Source organism: Leptosomus discolor, chromosome 20, assembly GCF_034619465.1.
Source record: "Leptosomus discolor isolate bLepDis1 chromosome 20, bLepDis1.hap2, whole genome shotgun sequence".
Classification (NCBI taxonomy): domain Eukaryota; kingdom Metazoa; phylum Chordata; class Aves; order Leptosomiformes; family Leptosomidae; genus Leptosomus; species Leptosomus discolor.
In genome coordinates this window covers 5918524-5938753 of record NC_141410.1, presented here as the reverse complement: position 1 = coordinate 5938753, position 20230 = coordinate 5918524, and the positions used below count along the sequence as shown (strand labels likewise).

Below are 20230 nucleotides of genomic sequence, written 5' to 3'. Positions count from 1 at the left end.
GTAATGCACAAATGCTTATTACCTGGGTGCTTTAAGGCATTCTACTGACATTTGGCTTCAGAGTTCATCAGAAAGACGGATAATTAAGACTGTTTCCAAAGAAAGTAAATCTCTTGCTCCGAAAGACACAGTGACAAAGCCAGGATACATATAATTAATGAGTTTTGATGCCTCAGTTCAATACTAGGCAGTACTGACTGCTAAATAAGGACATGGAGGACAAATGCTCTACAAAAACTGGTGTTGTGAATGTTGGCAGACAAGTTGAAGACCAAACACTTACTTGATCAAACTTCTCTTCCATTAGATCCCTGCAGCATCGACTTTCTACCAATGTAGACTTTGCCGGGACAGGTGAGGTTGCAAACCCCATGATTCCTTGGTGAGCACTGTACCCCAGAAGACCAGCCAAAGCATTTGACTGAGAGGGCTGAAGAGACTGGAAGCTAGTGAAGGGAGTGATGTGGCGAGGTTTGGTACTGAAGCCCATCAGGTCTTTGCAGTACTTGTCATGCACAAGCTGCTGCTGAGTGATCTCTTCCATCTCCTCTCTAAGGCGCTGGACAAAGTACAAAAGCATGTTAAAAAAAAAAAAAAGGTAGTTGAATAAGAGATCCCCAACAGAGCTACCCAAATCTCCTGAGCAGCATCCTGTACCAATGATATCCAGATGGCTGTAAAACATCAACTAAGCAAAATCCAGCAAAACATGCAAGAGTCCTCATTCTATATAAAAATCTTTTCCATTGTAATTAATCCAGATAATAGCACTTTCCATCAGAGTTTAACAGCTACTCAGCCCAAACTTGCCGCTGTTATTCCTCTGACACACTTCCATTTGTAATAATCAATGCTCTGACTCCATGTTCAGATGACTTTTTAGCCCAACAACCCCATTTCAAACACAATGGGGTATTTCCACAGATTGCAGAGTTGCTATACACTGTCAATCAGTCTGGCAATTATGATCCTGTGGTGGTTTGGCCCTGGCCAGATGCCAGGTGCCCACCAAAGCCACTCTATCACTCCCCCTCCTCAACTGGACAGGGGAGAGAAAAAAAAAAATACAACAACAGGCTTGTGGGGTTGAGGTAAGGACAGGTAGATCACTCAGCATTTACTGTCATGGGCAAAACAGACTCCACTTCAGGAAAATGTAATTTATTACCAATTAACTCAGAGAGGAGTAATGAGAAATAAAACCAAATCTTAAAACACCTTCCCCCCATCCCTACCTCCTTTCCCGGGCTTAACTTTGATCCCAATTTCTCTCCCTCCTCCTGCCCAGCGGCACAGTGGGGGAACAGGGAATGGGGGCTGGGGTCAGTTCATCACTCTGTTGTTCCTGCCGCTCCTTCCTCCTCAGGGGGAGGATTCCTCACACGCTTCCCCTGCTCCAATGTGGGGTCCCCCTCACGGGAGAAAGTCTTCCCTGACTTCTCCAGCGTGAGTCTTCCCACGGGTTCAGTCCTTCATGAACTGCTCCAGCGTGGGTCTCCTCCATGGGGTGCCGTCCTTCAGGAACCGACTGCTCCAGCGCGAGCCCCCTCACGGGGCCACCAGCAGCAAACCTGCTCCAGCGTGGGCTTCTCTCTCCCCACGGACCACAGGTCCTGCCAGGAGCCTGCTCTGGTGCAGGCTTCCCACGGGGTCACAGCTTCCTTCAGGCATCCACCTACTCCGGCATGGGGGCCCTCCATGGGGTGTAGGCAGTCATCTGCTCCACCGCCCGTGGGCTGCAGGGGGACAGCCTGCCTCACCACAGTCTTCACCACAGGCCACAGGGGAATCGCTGCTCTGGTGCCTGGAGCATCTCCTGCCCCTCCTTCACTGACCTTGGTGTCTGCAGGATGTTTCTCTCACACATTCTCATTCCTCTCACTCGCTGCAATTACTGCTGCGCAATCACTTTTCCCCTTTCTTAAATACGTTATCACAGAGGTGAAAAACACTGTCGCTGATTGGCTTCGCCTTGGCCAGCGGTGGGCCCCTCTTAAAGCCAGCTGTCATTGGCTATATCTGACATAGGGGAAACTTCTAGCAACTTCATACAGAAGCCACCCCTGCAACCCCCCGGCTACCAAAACCTTGCCATGCAGACCCGTTACAGATGCCCATGTTGTTCATTTGCTCACCTCTCCCTCCATACTGCTGATTCTCACTAGCTCATTGAGGATCAGTAAGGCACCATGGATTCGGTCATCACGGTTCATTCCTTTCTCTTTGGCCAAAGTCTCATCAAAGCCCTTCTCAGCCTCTTCATACGTATGCTTGGGGAAAAAGGAAAAAAAATCTCAGTGACCATGCAGAAATAAAGCCTGGGGAAATAAAGTAGTGCTGCCAGTCAAGAGTTACTGATGTCCTGTAATTTTCCAAGAGTAGCCACAAACCCCAACTGAGTAATAACAGAGTATAACACTACAAAATTCAGATTCACCCAGAAGCTATGGACTCTGCTGCAGAGCATTTTCAACAGCACTAACCAAACAGCCCATCAACCATGCCATGGTATAAATTTCATCAATATCTGCATCACATATTTGACCATGAGGAATCCAAGTTCACAACATTTGACTGCACTGTCCAAACCTTATTTGATATTACAAAGCTTGAATTGATGAGACAATGGCAGCCAAGCTAAGGTTTGGACAAAAGACTCCTTACCTTTTTCACTCATGTTTTATCTATGCTAACAAAATGATCTGCTAGTAAGAGATGACAATAGATAGATGACTGCATGGCTGCAAAACTAGGTCAGGCTCAACAGCCAAAAATGAGCTGCAGATAGAGCAATGGATACTTGATGGAGTTAAGTCTCTCTATTAGTTTTACAGTGGGCTAAAGGAACTACTCATTTTGTAAGCCATTACATTTTCAACCCTTTCAAGGGGAGGCAGTTGTCTACTGACAATCAGGCATATTGACAAAGGCGACAAAGGTTGTTAGCTTAGACGGCTCTTCTAAAATTTGGCATTGCATTACAAGGAGCTGCTTCAATTCAAAGTTATTTTCTTACTCTGTACCACTGGGGCTTCTGCATCTCTTTTGGCTCCCGTTGAGTGGTGAGGATAAGGCAGGCTCTTAAGGCAGAAACAGCTCCCTCTCTGATGGCCTGTTTGGGATCCCACACAGCCACAAATATATTGTCAAAGAACGGCTGCACTTGTTGGAAGAAGAAGGTAGGCACGCTGATTGCCAGCTCACGCAGGACAAGAACCTGGGGGCGGGGGAGAGAAACAGTGACAATCTGTGAGGATGAGCACCCGTAGACAAACCTCATAGCTTCTAGACCATAGTATAATTTATTTAGACTGTCAATGTCTGTGAGCCTGAGGTGTTTCCAGCTCTATACTTTCACAGTTCCTAGCACAATGGTGTCTCAATCTTCTTTAGTCACTGGGATAAGGTAGATGCGGCACTGTATCTGCCAGAAGAGCATCACAGATTCTCAGACATGGACTGACAGACATTCTGAGCCTGACCAGAGCTTTTCCACAGCTCCTACCACTGTTAACTAATCCTAACCATCCCATTCCAGGATAGGTGAAAACAAAAAGAGATCACTTACAGCTGCATGTCTTCGACCTTCATTCCTGTCAGCTCCCAGCCATTCCAGAGCTCGTTTCACCTCAAACTCCACATATTCAGCTGTGAAAGTGTCACCAGCCATCGCAAGCCGCCCAATAGCCTTGGAGGCCATCTCCATTACAACAGGGTCATTGGATGGCAAGAGGTTTCTCAGGTAGTTGGCAAACCTGCCGATACGGGTGGCATTACCTCCTTCAACACCAATAAGGCTTGCTGTAGAGAAAGGGAGCAATGTTGTAGGTTCTCCCTAAAAGTCAGCGAGGTAGACAGTAGGTAATCCATGGATAAGAGTTAGTATTCCCTATCCATTCCTTAAAGATTCCCATTAACTCCTCCTGAACTGCAAAAAATAATCAAGCAATAGGAAAGGGCTACCATTCTTTCGAGTCTGAACTTGTTAAGTGGGCAAGAAAATGCATCTAGTAGCTTTACAGATTTTCCCCATTTTAGTTTAAAAAGAGGAAAAAAAAAAATCCACCCTGGGATCACAGCCCCATTCCCAACAGAAAGGCATCCATCCACATGCAACTAGTACGGCTGGTCCGCCTCAGTAGAGAAGTCAAAGACTGAACGGACCAAGGAAACTGCTCTCCCCCTCAGCCCTAGGGATGGTCTCTCCCAGCCGGGCAGAGGCACACTGGCAGGCAGCAGCGTGGCAGAAGCTTTCACTGCCAGTGCCTGGGTTGTACCTGCTCTGTAGATAAAGAGGCCATCAGTGTCCAGGGTTGTCAAGCCGGCACCTTTCAACAGCACTAAATTCACAGAAACAATTTTAAAGTGATACTGTCAGCTTAAAATAAGATGTTGTCAACAAAGATCTCTCTAGCTAGGGGACTTCCACCGTCGTCAAACATGTTGGGATTGGATGATTATGTCTGTGAGACTAAACCATAAGCATCTCCTATTTGGTTATTAAAGAAGTAACTGCTACAATACAGGCTACTCACTTGGAAGGCAGAGGATTTTTGCGAGCTGATTTCCCTACAAGTGAAAGTGCAGGCAGCTCTGTCATGTTACAGCAAAAGCACAACCAGAGCAACTGATGGAGCAGCAGATCAGATTTAAAGCAGAAGCGATGTGAGCCCCTCCCAGGGATGGAAGCTGCTGTTATTATTTAAATAACAAGAATCAATCTCCTCAGACAGAAGAGATTTGAGAAAGGGAACCCACCCTGATACATATAAATGGACAGTACAAACTGTTCTCAGCTGAGCTCAAGAAGAGAATTTTCACCTGCTCAGCACTCACATTTGATGCTTGACTCCCGGCAGAGCTCAGGGCCCATTACGCACCGGGTTTTCAGCCACTCTCAGCACTCAGCAGCTCCCATGCTGACACTTACAGACAGATTTTTCAGAGCCCAGCAACTATAGCACGCCCCCAGCGTACTGAGTAGTCAGACATAAGGCCCCAACTACAAAAGCTCATTCCTTTTGAAAATCTGTCCCTATAGATGCATGAAGAGAAAACTCACCAGAGGCATTAAGCGCTTTCACTCACCTATAGCCAGAATGCCACCCTTCCTTTCATTTGCATCGGAGCTAGAGACCAGCTCAAATATGTGATGGTTCAGCTGATCATAAAACCTGGTAGATTCTTCCTGACTCATCTGTAAAAGCAAAAAGTTCAAATCAGCTTTCAGAACTCTTTCCCTTTTTCCTGCCCCCAAAACCTCCCTAAAGACAACACTTCACAGGTTACTTAGAAAGAAATTAAGTCAACCATACATTACAAACACAAAACAGTAGCCCTAGACACGCCAAGTTTGTTTATTCTGGTGCTTGACCACCTATCTTTGTCACCAACTCACTCACCTCTCCTACATGCTGGGGCAAAGGTAAGTTCCCTGCTATGCCCCACCTCCTCTCTAAGACCAGCTTCCATATTCCAAAAATCTCCATCCCCAACGTACCCAGCCCATACCCTACACTCATAAGATAAACAAGGATAAATGATCTCATTGGCAGCACTCACTTCACGGAGCTCCATGGTGACATAATGCTGCAAGTCCTTGGCAGCTTTCGCCCTCGTCTCTTCACTGCGACTCTTCAAGCCATTGGCAAATTGTTGGAGAATGGACACAGTGCCCGACATGGTGGCGGTATGTTGGGGCTCGGGGGCATCAAGTCCTGCAAGTTCTTCAGAGAGACACTTTTTTTACTGCTTTCAGCCATTGAAATCTCTAAGCTTTTTTCTTAACGCTGCCCCTGCTGCCCGTTTCCCAAAACACACATTCTATTGCACGCAAGGATGCTGTGCCAGTAGAGCATAACGTTACAAGTAATGACTACATTCCGTAGGCCCTACAACCCTGTGATAAAACTGTATCACCACCTAGTATCTCGATCCCCAGCCTATTTGCTCTCTAGTTCCTCAAATACCAAAATACGCTCCAGTAGGTCAGGTGCCCAACCCCATGGTGATCTAATTCTAAACCAAGGGTTGTGCAATAGCTGAAAAATAGCAGGGTCAGATTAGGGTTTACAGTTATCCTACAATAAGTAGGCACAAACATTGCCATGATTATCATTGTCATATCTGACTCCTCCTTGAACACTTTCATCCAAGTTTCTCCAAAGAAATCCTAGTGTTATGCCAACACAAGGAAGACTCAGCACTCAGGGCCTGGCAAGTGTTACGTTCTCCAACAGATATTTAGAGATAGGAAGTCTACTTATAGCAACACCCATCATCTCAACAGGATGTTTACTATCATAATACATAACCAAACTTTCTCACGAGTCTTTCTTATGTGGAAAATATTCCAGAGGCTTGACCCCCGGCGATTTTCAGATTACATAAGCGCAAACCAAGCACTTGACAGAAGGCCCCACAGCGACACAAGGCACCAAAACTTCTTCTTCCCCAAATACCACCCGCGCCGTCACAAAGATCGACAGAGATTACACAGTGAGGTGCCTTCAGGGCTTCCCCAGAGCCAGGAGAAGCTCCTCCTGACGAAGGGACCAGCCTGGGGCTGCGGCCCCCTCACCGCCGGCCGGGCTGCCCCTGCGCGGGGCTTCCCTCAGAGCCGCACTCGCAGAGGGACGCGACAGCCGGCGGGCAGGAGCCGGCAGGCCCGAGCCCGCGGGGGATCCCGCCGCCGTCGTTCCACAGGCCGGGAGTGAGGGAGGATGCGAGGCAGGGCAGGGCGGGCACCGCCACCGGGGAGGGCGCGGGGCCTCTGGCGGCAACGCCGCGGGGGCTCGGGCAGGCTGGCGCGGGCGGGGAGCCCCGGCGCGGGGCCGAGGCGCCAGCGGGAGCGCCGGTACCGCTGACAAGGCGCCAGCCCGGCGGGCGCTGAGGCGGGAAGGCGCGGGGAGGGCCGCGACGGGAGGTGAGGGGAGGGGGAGGTGGGGGGAAGGGGGAGGCGATGCTGAGGGGAGGCTCCGCAGCCGCACTCACCGCCTCCGCCCCGACCGCCGCCGCCGGCTCCCCCACTCCGGGCCCCGCGCCCTCCCCTCCCCCGCGCCTGCCGGACCGGCGAGCCGCTACTGGCCAATAGCCTCACAGAAGGACTTTGATAGGCAAGACCTCTGACCAGTAGAAAAAGAGCAAAAGGGAGAGCGCTCACAGCTCCGCCCCTTCTCCCAAAGAACAGCAAGTAGATACCGTCGCCTCCAGGCCAATCATCAAGCCAGCCGGGAATGAGTGGCAGTGCAGCTGACCAGTAGAAAGGCTGAGCGTGTTCGATTGGTGGAAAGTCCGCGCTAGGCCCACCTTCCAGGCGCCGGCTGGCTTCCGCCCGCCTGTAAAGACTGTGCGCTGTGTGCGCATGCGTGCAGGGGGTAGCGCGGTGCAGGCCCGGGCCCAGGGTGCGTCGCTGAAATGTGTCCGGCTGCCCATGACAGGACAGAGGGCAGCCGGGGCGGCGCCCCGCTGTAGGCGCTCCGTTGCCGTAACGGCGCGTGTAGCAGTGCTGGGGTGCGCCGCAGCGTGACCCCTCGCAGCTGGCTGTGACGATGTCGGCCGTTTAATGTTTACACGGGGCGCCGGGAGGTGCTGGCGGGGCCCTGCTCTGGTACGTCACCCTCTGCGGAACGCCCCGCGCGAGGCCGTGGGGGCGCGGGGGCGGTGAGGAGGGGCGGGCACGGCCGTGGGGCGCGGGCGCGCGCGGCTGGCGGGCGGTGGCGGGGCTGGCGGTTGGGGAGCGCGCGCGCGGCGGGGCAGGCGCGCGTCAGGCGGGTAAGGGCGGCGCGCGCGGTTCCCCCTCAGGCGCCGCGCGCGCGGTTCCCCCTCAGGCGCGGCGCGCGCGGTTTCCCCTCAGGCGCCGCGCGCGCGGTTCCCCCTCAGGCGCCGCGCGCGCGGTTCCCCCTCAGGCGCCGCGCGCGCGGTTCCCCCTCAGGCGCCGCGCGCGCGGACATGGCGATGGCGGCGCCTCCTCCGCGCTGAGTCCCGCGGCGGCGGCCGCCAGGCTAACGCGAGGCCCTTCCCCTTCTAGGTGCTGGTGCTGTGCGACGGAGCGGCGGGGAGAGCATGGGGCCTGGAGACCCGGTGCAGAAGATCAGCATTAACGCCGAGAGCCCCCGGGGGAGCGAGAGGAACGACTCCGGCACCGCGCTGGCAGGCGCTGAGAGGGTCCCCCCCGGTACCTGGAGGCAGAAGTGTGCGGCCTATGTGCTGGCGCTCAGACCTTGGAGTTTCAGTGCCTCCCTCACCCCCGTGGCCCTCGGCAGCGCTCTGGCGTACCGGGCCGAGGGAGCGCTGGACCCCCGGCTGCTGGTGGGAAGCGCTGTGGCTGTCCTGGCTGTGCACGGAGCCGGGAACTTGGTGAATACCTACTACGACTTCTCCAAAGGCATCGATCACAAGAAGAGTGATGACAGGACTTTGGTAGACCAGATTTTGGAGCCTCAGGACGTGGTCCGGTTTGGAGTCTTCCTGTATACTGTGGGCTGTATCTGTGCTGCGGGGCTCTATGCTGTCTCAACGCTCAAGCTGGAGCACCTGGCCCTGATTTACTTTGGAGGACTTTCCAGCTCCTTCCTATATACTGGAGGTAAGTGCTGTATCCCATTTGCTGTGAACCTGAATGGGAACGTGACCGAATTAGCTGACCTGGCAAGGGTTTCCAGAAGACTGATCTATCTAGTTAACTGCCATAAAAATATTTGGTGTTATTTCCTGGAGTACTGGTCCATAAACTTGTATTCTTTGGCCCTGATTGTTGTGGGCAGAGGCACGCTAAGTTCTTCAGTTGGAAAGTGGTGTTGAGACTGTTATTTACATTTGTGGCTTTAGATGCGTATCAGAACTATTGCTCAAACTTTTCATGATGCGTATCTTGTATCCCTCAGCGATATAGCTAACTCCATATTTACTTTTCCGTTGGTGGGATCTGTAACTTTGTTTTGGAATGTTTTGTTGTTATTCTCTAGCTGGAGCTTCATTGTGAATGTGGAAGAGTTTGTGTTGGTTCTTAATAAGAAGACGATGTATTTAGTGTCTTCCTGTGTTGAGTAGATACAAACATAATTATTAGGAAAAGAAACAAACTCAGTTTCAAACTGTCAAACTTGCAAACAGTTACGTTGGTTTCCTTAAAAGAGTCTTGTCAGCTTTGCATTTTCTTCTGAGCATTTTACATATTTTCTTCAGGATCAGGTTCTAGTATGCATGAGCACACTAAAGAGTACCTTACTTCTATAGATTTCTGCAGAAATATGTACTTATAGATGTGAAGATGGGTATTAGAACTTGGCCCTTAGTTTCTGTTACATTGTTTGACTGAAGAAATTGAGAAGCTACATTTCTTTTACAACCTTTGGAGACAAGAGAAAATAAGCTTCTTGACCATAGCTACATGCGCATTGGTTGTTTTACGGTATTTCTGTGGGAAGGGCTGATCTGTTACGTTATCCATTCTTCTGTCATTTGAGTTGTTTGATGATGCTTCATTTTATTCTTGTGTCTTGCCACAGGAATTGGATTTAAATATGTTGCACTTGGAGACGTGGTGATCCTGATCACCTTTGGGCCCCTGGCTGTCATGTTTGCCCATGCTGTGCAGGTTGGTTATCTGTCTGTCTCGCCACTGCTCTACGCTATCCCGCTAGCTCTCAGTACTGAGGCCATCCTGCACAGCAACAACACACGAGACATGGAGTCTGACCGGCAGGCGGGTATTGTCACCTTGGCTATCCTCATCGGCCCTGCGTTCTCCTATGTTCTCTACACCGTGCTGCTCTTCTTGCCCTACTTGATATTCTGCGTGCTGGCCACGCGCTATACCATCAGCATGGCCTTGCCACTACTCACCATCCCGATGGCATTTTCACTGGAAAGGCAGTTTCGGAGTCAGAGCTTCAACAAAATTCCTCAGCGGACAGCCAAACTCAATCTCCTCTTGGGCCTTTTCTATGTTTTTGGTATTACACTAGCACCAGACGGCGCTCTGCCCAAACTGTCACCAGAGCTGTAGAGTCAGGCCTCGCGATTCAGTGTTACCGCTGGTAAACGCGGGATGATGTGGGTAGGTCACCCATTATGGACAGCGGGAAGAATGGAGAGACCGTCTTGTTGATTTCTGTGAAGTTTATAATTTCTGGTCGTGGTTAGCTTGTACAACAGACTTTTAAAAAGTGGTTTGTCGGTTCTTCAGAAGGAGTGAACGGTGCAGCTTTGCTTCAGGGGAGCAAGGTGACGTGAGGACAAGGAAATGTTTAAAGGACCTCATCCCCCTGCCACTGAGTTCTTTTCACTGTCGACTCAATGAAAGTAAGATTGAGCTTCAAATACAAACTCTCTGTTCCCTTCACAAGCACAGTGATTGCCCTTACAACTCCTTTTCCTGCCATGGTCAAGGAGTCCAGTGACTCCTATGTGGTAAACAGAAAACACTACCAAACATTTAGCATCACAGCAATGTAGGTGCTATTACTTCACGCCATTGTGAGCATAGTTCATCTTCATCTGTTATATGTTTTAACTTTTGTTCCTAGCCAGATTTTGAGCTTTTATTTCCAAGTCCTCTGAAACGTGCTAGGTACTAGATCATTAACTATTGGTTCTGCTTGGTCCTTATAGTCTAGAAATTTTGAAGTTACATATCTCTCTGGGCTGTTGGTGCTAAAATGAAGCACGAATAGCCCACTGCACAAACTTTAAGCCAAAACCAGTAAGTTTATATCCTGCTATGAAAGCTGAAGCTGTAAATGCAGGTCATGCAACTGGAAAGCCCTCAATGCGTAGAAAAACAAGTGGTTTCTATTTTTGCATTTGCTTAGAATTTACTCTCTGAAGTGACAGTCTTGGAGTTAAGGGGGAGCCAGCAGACACAGTGCCAGATTTCTCTGGCTGGATATGGATTAGTGGATACATGAGTGAAAGAACAAATTGTTAGTTTAAAAAAAAAAAATATTTTTCAATTGTCATTCTCTATTTAGTTGGAGGCCTGGAGTATTGTGGTCAATTGTCTTATTAAAAAAAAGCCCGAAAATAAGCCCAGTTGAGCGAAGAAGAAAGGTACAGGGCTAGAAAAAAAGAAATCAGGATTATTGCCTAAAACTTAGGACTGGAAACAGGAAGAAACAGTGTTTTTAACAATATTTTTCCTAATAGAGTCCAGAGTTTGTGTGACTGAGTCACATTTAAATGTTAAGTTAGCTCTGAGGTGAAGTTCCCCACCTCTTTTTTCCTCCCCTACACATTATGGTATTGTTTTGTTTTCTCCTGCAGATCTTGCCACTTGATATTCACGTGGCCATTTGGAGAATGGGTTGTTTCAGCAGTTGTGTAGCAGTGAGAAAAACATGCCAAACACAACTGGGAAAAAATGTGATTTCAGTGCAAAGATGAATTTGATCCATACTATGTTGCTCAGTGGCAACTGAATTCTCTTCTGGGTTGAAGAAAAAGTGTTGGTTTCCTGTATGTGGGGTTTTGGTGAAAAGTTTGATTACAGGAGTTGTGGAAAGCTTCAGAGGAATTAAAACAGGTATTGAACTAGAGCTGCTGGTGCCTGGAGCACAACCTTGCTTTGGAACCCAGTGGGAGTGCACTGACCACTCTATAAAGAGCTTTTAAACACGAGCAATAAACTAGCAATAAACTAGCATGGTGTTATCCTGCATCAGTCATGGGTAAGTTATGCCCTTGTGGCATCTGAAAGTGCTGAGTATTATATTAGTGAATTGTACTGACAGGAGTAAAGCTGGGTTGATGGTACAAAATTACATGGGATAGCTACGTAAGTGACGTGTTTTTATGGCTTCATGTTATCCAGTGTTACCCAGCTGTTGGTCTTCTGCTTTACAGCTGAGCTGTAGTCAATCAGAAAGATTCTTTGCAGGCATATTTTATGAGCCACAGTTTCATCCATTATTAAAATTGGGCAAATGATGTCTCTGATGTGACTAGGCACAAGACAAGAGGAGATGGACTTCAGCAGCTGTGTGCTGTTTTCTACAGCAAAATACTTGTTTAGATTAGAAACACGAGGAGAATGCAAAAGTTCAACTTGGCTGGATGGAGGGAGATAATGAGAAGGTTTTGGAAATTGTTTTCAAAACAGACATACGCAACACGGTAGCTACTGTTACTTTTTTGTGGACCTACAGAATAAAGAAGAGCCTGGCTCTGAGACCCACTTCACTTTTCTGCAAAGCAAAAGCTTTTCTAAGGACATGGACTGAGCTGGTGAATCTGTTAGCCTTGCAACTGGGCATATGTGGGTTTATTAGGCTAATCCCAGCATGGCTTTGTTGCTACCCTTTGTAGCAGCTGCGTGCTTTATTTCATGATAGCTTGTTTTTGTATAGCTATCAGTTTAAAAGAATGGATAGTTACCTTTTTTCTACTCTTTTTACATAAACTATAGTACTCAAGCTAAATTCCTTAAAGTGACTAATACTTGGCTCATATCTTTCATTAACTGTAGTTGGAACAGTGGAAAGATCTAGGATATGATCGTTGGTGGAGCAGTGTTTGTGACTAGTTGTATCTAGGCTACCCTTTACTAGCAGGGAAAAGCCCGCCCCCTGTGTAGGATGTGTACTTACTGCTGGAAAGGACCAGTGCTTTTTGTTACAGAGATGAAGGAAGAACTCACTGGTGCATGTATAAGTTTGTGGAACGCTTTTCAAGGTGGGGGGATTCAAAGCGTTATAATAGTAAGAATGAGATGAAAATTCGGTAATTCCTTACTAGCAGATGCTGGTTGCCTCCAGTTCTCTGTCTGTGAAAAGTAGTATCATTCCAGGTTCTGAAGGATATTAATAATAAATAACACATTCTTCACCATTGCTTTGAGGAACTCATTTAGCTTCTCTGTGTTTCAGAAACCAGCTAATTTTTGCCTACCTCACAGGGATGCTGAGCTGACATTGTTGTCATAGACAGCTTTGAGAGTAAAAAGTGCTTTATCTCTGTGTGCTTTCCAAAAAGCCTGTTAGTACTAGAAAACTTTCTAGGTATGAACTAACCTAACAGGTGACTTAACCAATGTAAGGAGACCAAAATAATCTCCACATAGACATTGAGTGGTAAGAGAGGTTCCTTTATTGGTTTGTTTTGTGATGAGGATGCTGGGTCTGTTTCCCTGCCCCTCTCCTCCCTGTCCCATGCTGCTTTCCCTGAACATAAACTTCTTAAACTTCTTTCAGGTCTCCCTTGATGAGCTGTGTTGCAATGTAATGAGTCTGCACTGGTAGATGAACAGATCTGTAGCCCATCTGTTAATGTGTCCTGAAGCACCTCCTGGCCTTTATTCTTACCCAATAAAGTGTCTGAATGGTATTCTGCTAACGATGCTGTGTTTGATTATTTTATATCACTCCAGTCATATTTTTGCACATGTATTAGCGGATCTTCCTGGAAGGAGGGTCTTTGTCTGCTGTGTTTATAGTATAAGTGCATGAAGATCATACTTTTTTTTTTTTGTGTAAGGGTCCTTTTATGAATCACATAGTCCTGTCCTTCCGTGTCATCGGGTAAAAAGTTCAGTAGCAGTGATCATCTCATGCTGGTGGCATTCTTCAGAGTAGTCTCAGTATTCCGATCAATAAGCAGAATTCTCTTTTGATGCGGTTTTCTGTGCCATGTACTGTTCAGCATTTGTAAGGAAGTTTCAGCTGAACTTTTAATCTTTTTAATAAAGATGGACTTTTTCATCCTCACCTGTGTGGTCTGCCATTCTTCCAGTGCCATGGTCTCTGCTCCTGACTTGTAATGATTTTATTTGCTCCGTAGGATTGCGACAGCGTAACGCCTCCCCAGTGTGTGTCACAACTGAGCCTGAAGCATGGTTTGAAATTTTCCTGTCTTGGCCACTGGTGCAGTCTGCTATACGAATGCATGTACAATTAGCTTAAGGAGACTAAGAAGTCTTATTTGTCTCACATGCTTTCTGGCTCTTTTTTTTTTTTTTTTTTTTCATGTGTGCCTAAAGTGATTTGAACACTCTGGAGACTCTTGGCTGTGCCACCTCTGCTGTCTGTGATGCACATAGCTGAAAACACATACATAGAAGAGGGATTTGTGAAACATGATTCCAGTTTTTGCTTCTAGTTTAAAATCCACTTGAATAGGAGAGAATGAAGGAAGTTCTTGCAGTAAAGTTTAGTGACTATAAACCGTTGTGGAGCTAATGCTTTTAGCTGCAATGTTATCTTACTGCCATTGTCTGCTTGGAAGTGATTTCCCCTTTGGGTTTGCAGGATGGTCAAAGACTGCTAAGGCCTGGGAAATATTTTTCAGCCTTTCTGAGGTGCAGAGTGGGCCCCAAGGTCATAGCGTTTGGAGATACTTTTAGAGAGTAAAATGCAGAATAGTATGGCATCTAGATTCATGTGGGCTGTACTCAAGGATCCTCCCAAAGATACTTGATAAAGCTCTTTTTTTTGAATCTGCTGAGTATCCTTTAGCAAGGCATCATGTTGGGTGTTTTGTTACTACTGCGATTGTTCTGCAGTTAAAAACATGCTCTAATGCTTTGTCCTACTAGCAGACAGAGTCTACTCGTAGTCAGCTTAAACTCATCTTAAAGAAACTGGACCTCTAATAGAAAATGTTTTGAGATTTGAAATTCATGCAACATTGAATACAATTTGTCAAGTGCCTGTGCAGGTGGAGACCGTAATTTCGATTGCCCGCAGATGGCAGCATTGCTCTGCCAGCACTGCTGCCGCACCCTGTGGTACCTGTCCCCTAAGCCGAGAGGTCGTCTGCCAGGCAGACAAGGGCCACTGCAGAGCGCTAGAATGGTCCTGATGCCTTTGACCTTGTTCCACAGTCTAAAAAACCCCCAGATTTCCCCGTGAGAGTGGTGGACCAGATTCTGGTATTGCTGCACCTCCACTCTTCTACAAGGTTGATCCAGAATCCTAGGTCCACTTTTTATCGAGTGGCAAAACGTTACATGCAGCAGACTGAATTGTTGTTGCAGGAGGAAGGAGGGGTGCCCCTCCTCCGTTTATGGTTTTAGGGCTTGCACAGGCCTAGTGCACGGCATTGGTCAGCACATCCTCCTTCTTGGGGAGGGGTTTTTACAGGAATTTTTGGGAGTGGTTTTCCCCTCTGCAGCCAGTGGCACAAAAATCTCCAGGACAATGGAGACTTTCCAAACGTGTGCTTAAAACTGCCTCTATAAGAATTCGTTAGCTGTGTTTGCATGATTATTTTTTGTTTTAGTATTTGTCTGGTTGTACCTGATTGGGTCTCCTCTGGTGTTAGGAAACTTGGAAGGTAAATAGCTGCAGATGAATTTCTAACACGCAAATTATGTCTGGACAGATGCTTCTGGCTCAGGCAGGTAGTGGCAGAAACAGGCATTTGAAGAAAGCCAGTCAGCTTTATCTTACATTTTTAAAGCCTTTGCTGGTGCCTTAGTAAGCCTATCCTGGTCAGATGCGGAGGGCTGAGCTTTCAAAAGAGCCTGGGCAAGCTGTGCATCATGGGTAGTCCGCTTTTATAGTGGTTTTAGGAGCTTGGACTGTATTCTCCCCATTTCTTGGATGAGTAGACTGAGTCACTGCTGCTTAATCAAGGTCATGCTCCTTGGAGGACAGTACTCCTTTCCAGTACCGAGTTCTCCTTTCCAGTCTGGTGCCTTAATAACTAAGCCTTTTCCCTCACATACTGGTTTCTCTTTTAGGTCACTGGTAGATTATTTTTATTTAAATCACCTTTGGTTGCTTTATACTTGGAGTTTTGTGCCTGCTGAATTACATATTTAAGGAACAAAATGCTGCTCTGGCTTTTTGTAGCTATTTTTCATTTTAAGGTGGAGCTAAATATCTACCCAAGTTAAAAATGCATGGCTCCCAGAACTGCTAAAAAATTTGTGAGTTTTAATAAAACTCAGCCCGGCTGGCTTATTGCAGCTGTATGTCTAAAGGAAACAGACCCAGCACTGGGTAGAATAACGCCCGTGCTTTATTGTCTGAAGTAAGGTTTTTGCTCTTCTGTGTCACTCAGTAAGACCCAAAATGAACATGTTTGTCAAGTTTTCTCTTACACCTGCTTCCTATGATAACTCTTAATGCTGACGGTGCTTATCCTTTTTATATAGATGCCTTTCTGTACAGTTGCATCACAGGAAGGCCTGTGTTCTAATCTGGATGTTTCAGTGGCCACATGGATTTGTCTGAATGAGAAATACTTGAAGGACATAGTTCAGCGTTGCCTTGGGGTCAGCTGAGAGAATGCGACTTGCTCCAGCATCCAAGTCTCACTGTTCTGCAGGCACAGTGGAAGGAAAGCTATGCTTGGGCATCTGCCCCAGAATTCATATGTGCACTGTTTTGGGAGAGAAGTTCACGCACTGGAGTTCACAACCTCTGCACGTGAAGACTCAGATGTTTTTTAAAAACAGAACAAATCCAAAAAAAAACTATAACCCCTGACTGTCTGCTGCTGACTTCTCTTCAGGCTGCCGAGGCCAGAGTTGTTTGAAGAATAAAAAATCTGCTTTCTTATGAAAACAAGGAGGAGAATCTGCTCATTAATCAGATGGCTCTGTCAATAGTGAATCAAGAGGAACGTGCTGGCTGAGAGATGTGTCACGTAGGCAGTTAGGGAGCAAGGAAAGCCTTGAGAACCTCACTAAAACACAGGACCTGACATGCTGGTCTAAGAGCTTGGAAGTGGTAAGAGCTCAGGAACAGGAGAAGAGGTTAGGGTCTGCCTCTTACAGTCTTAACTCTTGGCTGGCACCTTCCATTTGTCTTATCCTAGGCTAGACCAGTACTGGGCAGCTCTGCTGGTCTGGCAGTCATTTTAGGTGCTAATTGAGGTGGGAAATCTTTGGTCTAGTGCTAGATCAGTGGCCAGTTTGTTAACTGGGAAATGCTGAGTAGCCCAGTAATTTTAATAAAGGCTAGAGTCTTCTTTCCTCCTCTTCTTTTAGGATAGAATGGAAAGTTCTTTTAGGCAGTGGTTCGATTTGTGTGGGAAACTGTGCCTTGTCACTGATTTAGTACGAAGAATAAAGACAATGCATGGTTTTAGGTGTCCCAGTAAGCTGAAAAACAAGGCCTATTCCCCTAATTGGCTGACGTACCAGTGCTAAGGGAATAAACCAAATGCCTGTTCCATACAAGGGGCAAATTCAGGCAATTTACGTCTCGCGCAGTGTTTGCAAATAAGGCTGTGAAACATCGTCGCACTGTGGGAAATAAGCAGTTTCTCAGACTTTGACCTAATGGAAGGAGGGTCTAATAAACCATCTTCCCAGTCTTGTCAGCCATTGGCCTGAGGGTTGATGAAATTATTTCAGATAGATCGTAAATCACTTTCTATATGGCATGAGGCCACTGTATGCCACAGCTGAGTCATATTTTCACCTGTGGGGGTTAGCTCTACTGCTGTATAAACCTTAGCTCTGGTCAATATAAATAAAGGAGAGTCTGGGAATAACATGTGAGAGATTCATGTGCTTTTTTCCTATGTGTTCTAGAGCTCAATAAAGCCTTAAGAGTATACTTGGTGCTGTGCCATACCATTCTTCATCTTGTCTTTCTTCTTCCTTAAAGTAGTTCTTAAGTAGAAGCTAATTAGCTTCCGAATTCCAGTTAGCACAAAGCTTCCACCATAGTGATGTGCTGTAAACTTTCTCTAAAGTCCCTTTCTGCAGGAATCCCCTGCACCATCCCTGCTTCTTCAAACCTTTGCAGTTGAGGTTTCCAGGAAAAGATGGAACAACATTTGCACATGGATGGGGAGAGGAGGATTGAGGGGAAAGATCAAGAAGGGAGTTGGAGAGAACAGCTGTGTATTAATGAACTTCAGAAGCTGAAATTCTGTCTGTCTTTGAGCCAAAAGTTTTTTGTTTTTTGTTTTTTTTTTCCCCACTGGCTCACAAGGCAGGAATCACATGCTGTTCTGTGAGCAATAGCAGGTCAGCACGGCACACAGAGCTTCCCTGCCTCTGTCCTCCTTTCAGCAGTGATAACCTGAATTCACCTGTATCCCAAATTACCTGGTTTTCAAAGTCATTGGATCACAGGATTTTAACTTGTTCAAATGCAAGAGAAAGGATGAGCTGGAGAAGCTGAACCTAAACTATTCCAGGTTTTGTAGTGTTTCTGGCAGTATCCCTGCATAAGATGTGAATACGCAGAAATTCAGGTGTTCAAGAGAACAAAAAAAGTTATCTTTTATATGTAGGGAATTTTTCGCATTTTTATATAGTGCTGCTTCATCCAGAGATACTCAGCATTTTCACAAAAAATTTTCACTGAAGAGCCTGGGATTTGGAGAAGGGAGATGACTTGCCCTGGTGTGTGAACTTGGCATTTGCCTTCTGAGATTACAAATCCTGTGTATTTGTCTGCTGGCCAGCTCCTTGTCTTCTGCAGAGCTATGTCCTGGGAAACCATTAAGCAGGAAATTGGTTCATTCCCAGTGTGTGTGTGTGTGTGTACAGGAGTCTCCGGTTTTGAACAACATTCATGGCCAGAAACAGCCAAGTCCTAAATTCCTCTGTTCCTTTCTGCAGCCTCTGATCAGTAGGTAACACGTGAGACATCCCTATGGACGGAAGAGTGCTGGGCTGAAGGCAGCAGCACCAAGGTGTTCCTGCTTTCCGTGAGTTAGGAAGGGTTGAATGCATGTACATCTGTGAAGGTGATGCACGTTCCCGTTGAGAGTTAACTCATCTCCAGATGGTGAAGAAATGCATCTAAGTGATTTAGAGGCCCTGAGTGTCTCCTGAGGGTTGAGACATAAAAAGAAGGATATATCAATCACTCTAGCAAGCTAACCCACAGGAAAAAAAAAAAAAAAAGATTGTTTTCTAGAGATCTGTATGCTCTTTTTTGTGTGGGAGAGAATGTGTGTTGCATTCCGACTTGTGCAAAAAGCATCTTATGGAGGAAAAGTTAAAGAAATGTTTTCAGCATTTACTTCAGCAAGGCTTTGTACTTTCTAGGGAAAACCGAATTTGATGTAGATTCTTTCTTTTACACTCAAAACCTGGCCATCCTAGTCACCACTCTCCTGCTAACAGTTTTGAGGGGAAAATTGAAATTCTGTGAGGCCCTGCCTGTGTATGGGGAAGGGACAGGGAATAGTTTGAGTCCCAGGGAGGCAGTGCAGCAGAAATGCCTATCCTGTGATGGGAATAGTGGAAATAGACTATTCAATTTTCATCTGCCAAAGAAGAGCCTTGACAGTAAAATTGACCCAAGTTGTCAGGCTATGGTGGTCCATATAGATATGTTGCATTTGGAACTTGTGTAGCTGTGAACACACGAGTGGCTGAAATGGTGGCATAAAGCACCTTGGGGATGAGGCTGACACTGATGGAAAGGGCCCCACCATCAAATGGTGCCAATCCAGGGGTGAACATCAGCAACGGCGTCCTGTGACACAAGGGCTGTTCACAATACTAGCACAGGCGTTTGTACAATGTCAGTGGCCAACCACAGTCTGTGCCCCATTTTTTGTCCTTGATGTGAGGCAGCTGTCCAAGAGGCTATGATGTTCCAGCAGGCACTGCTTCCCCTTTACTGGAGTGACAGCCCACTTGGACAGGAAAGGACATTTGAGTGCTGGGAGCTTTGAACTCTGCACGTGATACCTGTCTGCAAAAGATGCAGACAGCTGCATTATTCTGTGTCCTTGTAGTAATCAATCAGGCTGGGGTCCTTGATCAGTTCAGGGACCAGCTAGAGGAGGAGTCAGAACAACAAAGCTGATGTGGGTGGGCACAGAAGTAAAGGCATAAAGATGAAGGCAGTGCCTGGTGGAGCTCTAATACAATGCATTTCCAGAGCCCATTCCTGGCTGCAGTTGTACAGGTGGCAGCTGAATCAGAGATAGAAATAAAATAGTTTCATTATCAAGTCCTTACACTTCAATTTGCTATAAATTGTTCCAGTCACTGCCAAATGAGTGACAGTAAAGAGAGTCGCCTGGCTTGTTGCCTAGCCCATGAATATAATTTCAGTCAGTGCTCGCTGTAGACATCCTGGATGGACAGAATAGCATGTATACGTGGTTGCAAGGCAGGACTGAAGTGAGCTGGAAGAGCTGTATATGGGGAACCAAGATGGGAAACAGAATAGAGCAGAGGGGATCTAGCAGAGCTTTGTATAGTCCTAGACCCAGAAGAGCTGTCTAGGACTTGCTGGCATGTGTCAGGAGTCCTCCTGATCATGGGGGAGCTGGCTTGCAGCAATCCCCTGTGCTCAGCCCCTGGCCC

General features: G+C 47.0%; 2 protein-coding genes across 2 annotated transcripts in view; one reads left to right on the top strand and one right to left on the bottom strand.

The window, feature by feature from the left end:
• MTOR (mechanistic target of rapamycin kinase) overlaps positions 1-5682 on the bottom strand; it is a 67699-nt gene extending 62017 nt beyond the window's left edge. The window contains exons 1-6 of the mRNA XM_086476208.1: positions 5563-5682; positions 5089-5197; positions 3569-3801; positions 3017-3217; positions 2136-2270; positions 284-559 (exon numbers count right to left, since the gene is read on the bottom strand). Of these exons, the coding sequence (XP_086332334.1) occupies positions 284-559; positions 2136-2270; positions 3017-3217; positions 3569-3801; positions 5089-5197; positions 5563-5682 (1074 nt within the window). The remainder of the gene's footprint in view (positions 1-283; positions 560-2135; positions 2271-3016; positions 3218-3568; positions 3802-5088; positions 5198-5562) is intronic.
• Positions 5683-8031: 2349 nt separating this feature from the next.
• UBIAD1 (UbiA prenyltransferase domain containing 1) lies at positions 8032-10422 on the top strand. Its single transcript, XM_009958090.2, has 2 exons — positions 8032-8587; positions 9510-10422. Exons 1-2 carry the CDS (start codon positions 8065-8067, stop codon positions 10007-10009), a joined length of 1023 nt encoding a protein of 340 aa, XP_009956392.2. The 5' UTR covers positions 8032-8064; the 3' UTR covers positions 10010-10422.
• The last annotated feature ends 9808 nt before the right edge of the window (positions 10423-20230 follow it).

Excerpts from the sequence above, each read along its gene's own strand:
- UBIAD1 (XM_009958090.2), top strand. The coding sequence starts at position 8,065 with ATGGGGCCTGGAGACCCGGTGCAGAAGATCAGCATTAACGCCGAGAGC. Across the intron at positions 8,588-9,509 it reads CTCCTTCCTATATACTGGAG|GAATTGGATTTAAATATGTT; the intron begins GTAAGTGCTGTA and ends GTCTTGCCACAG.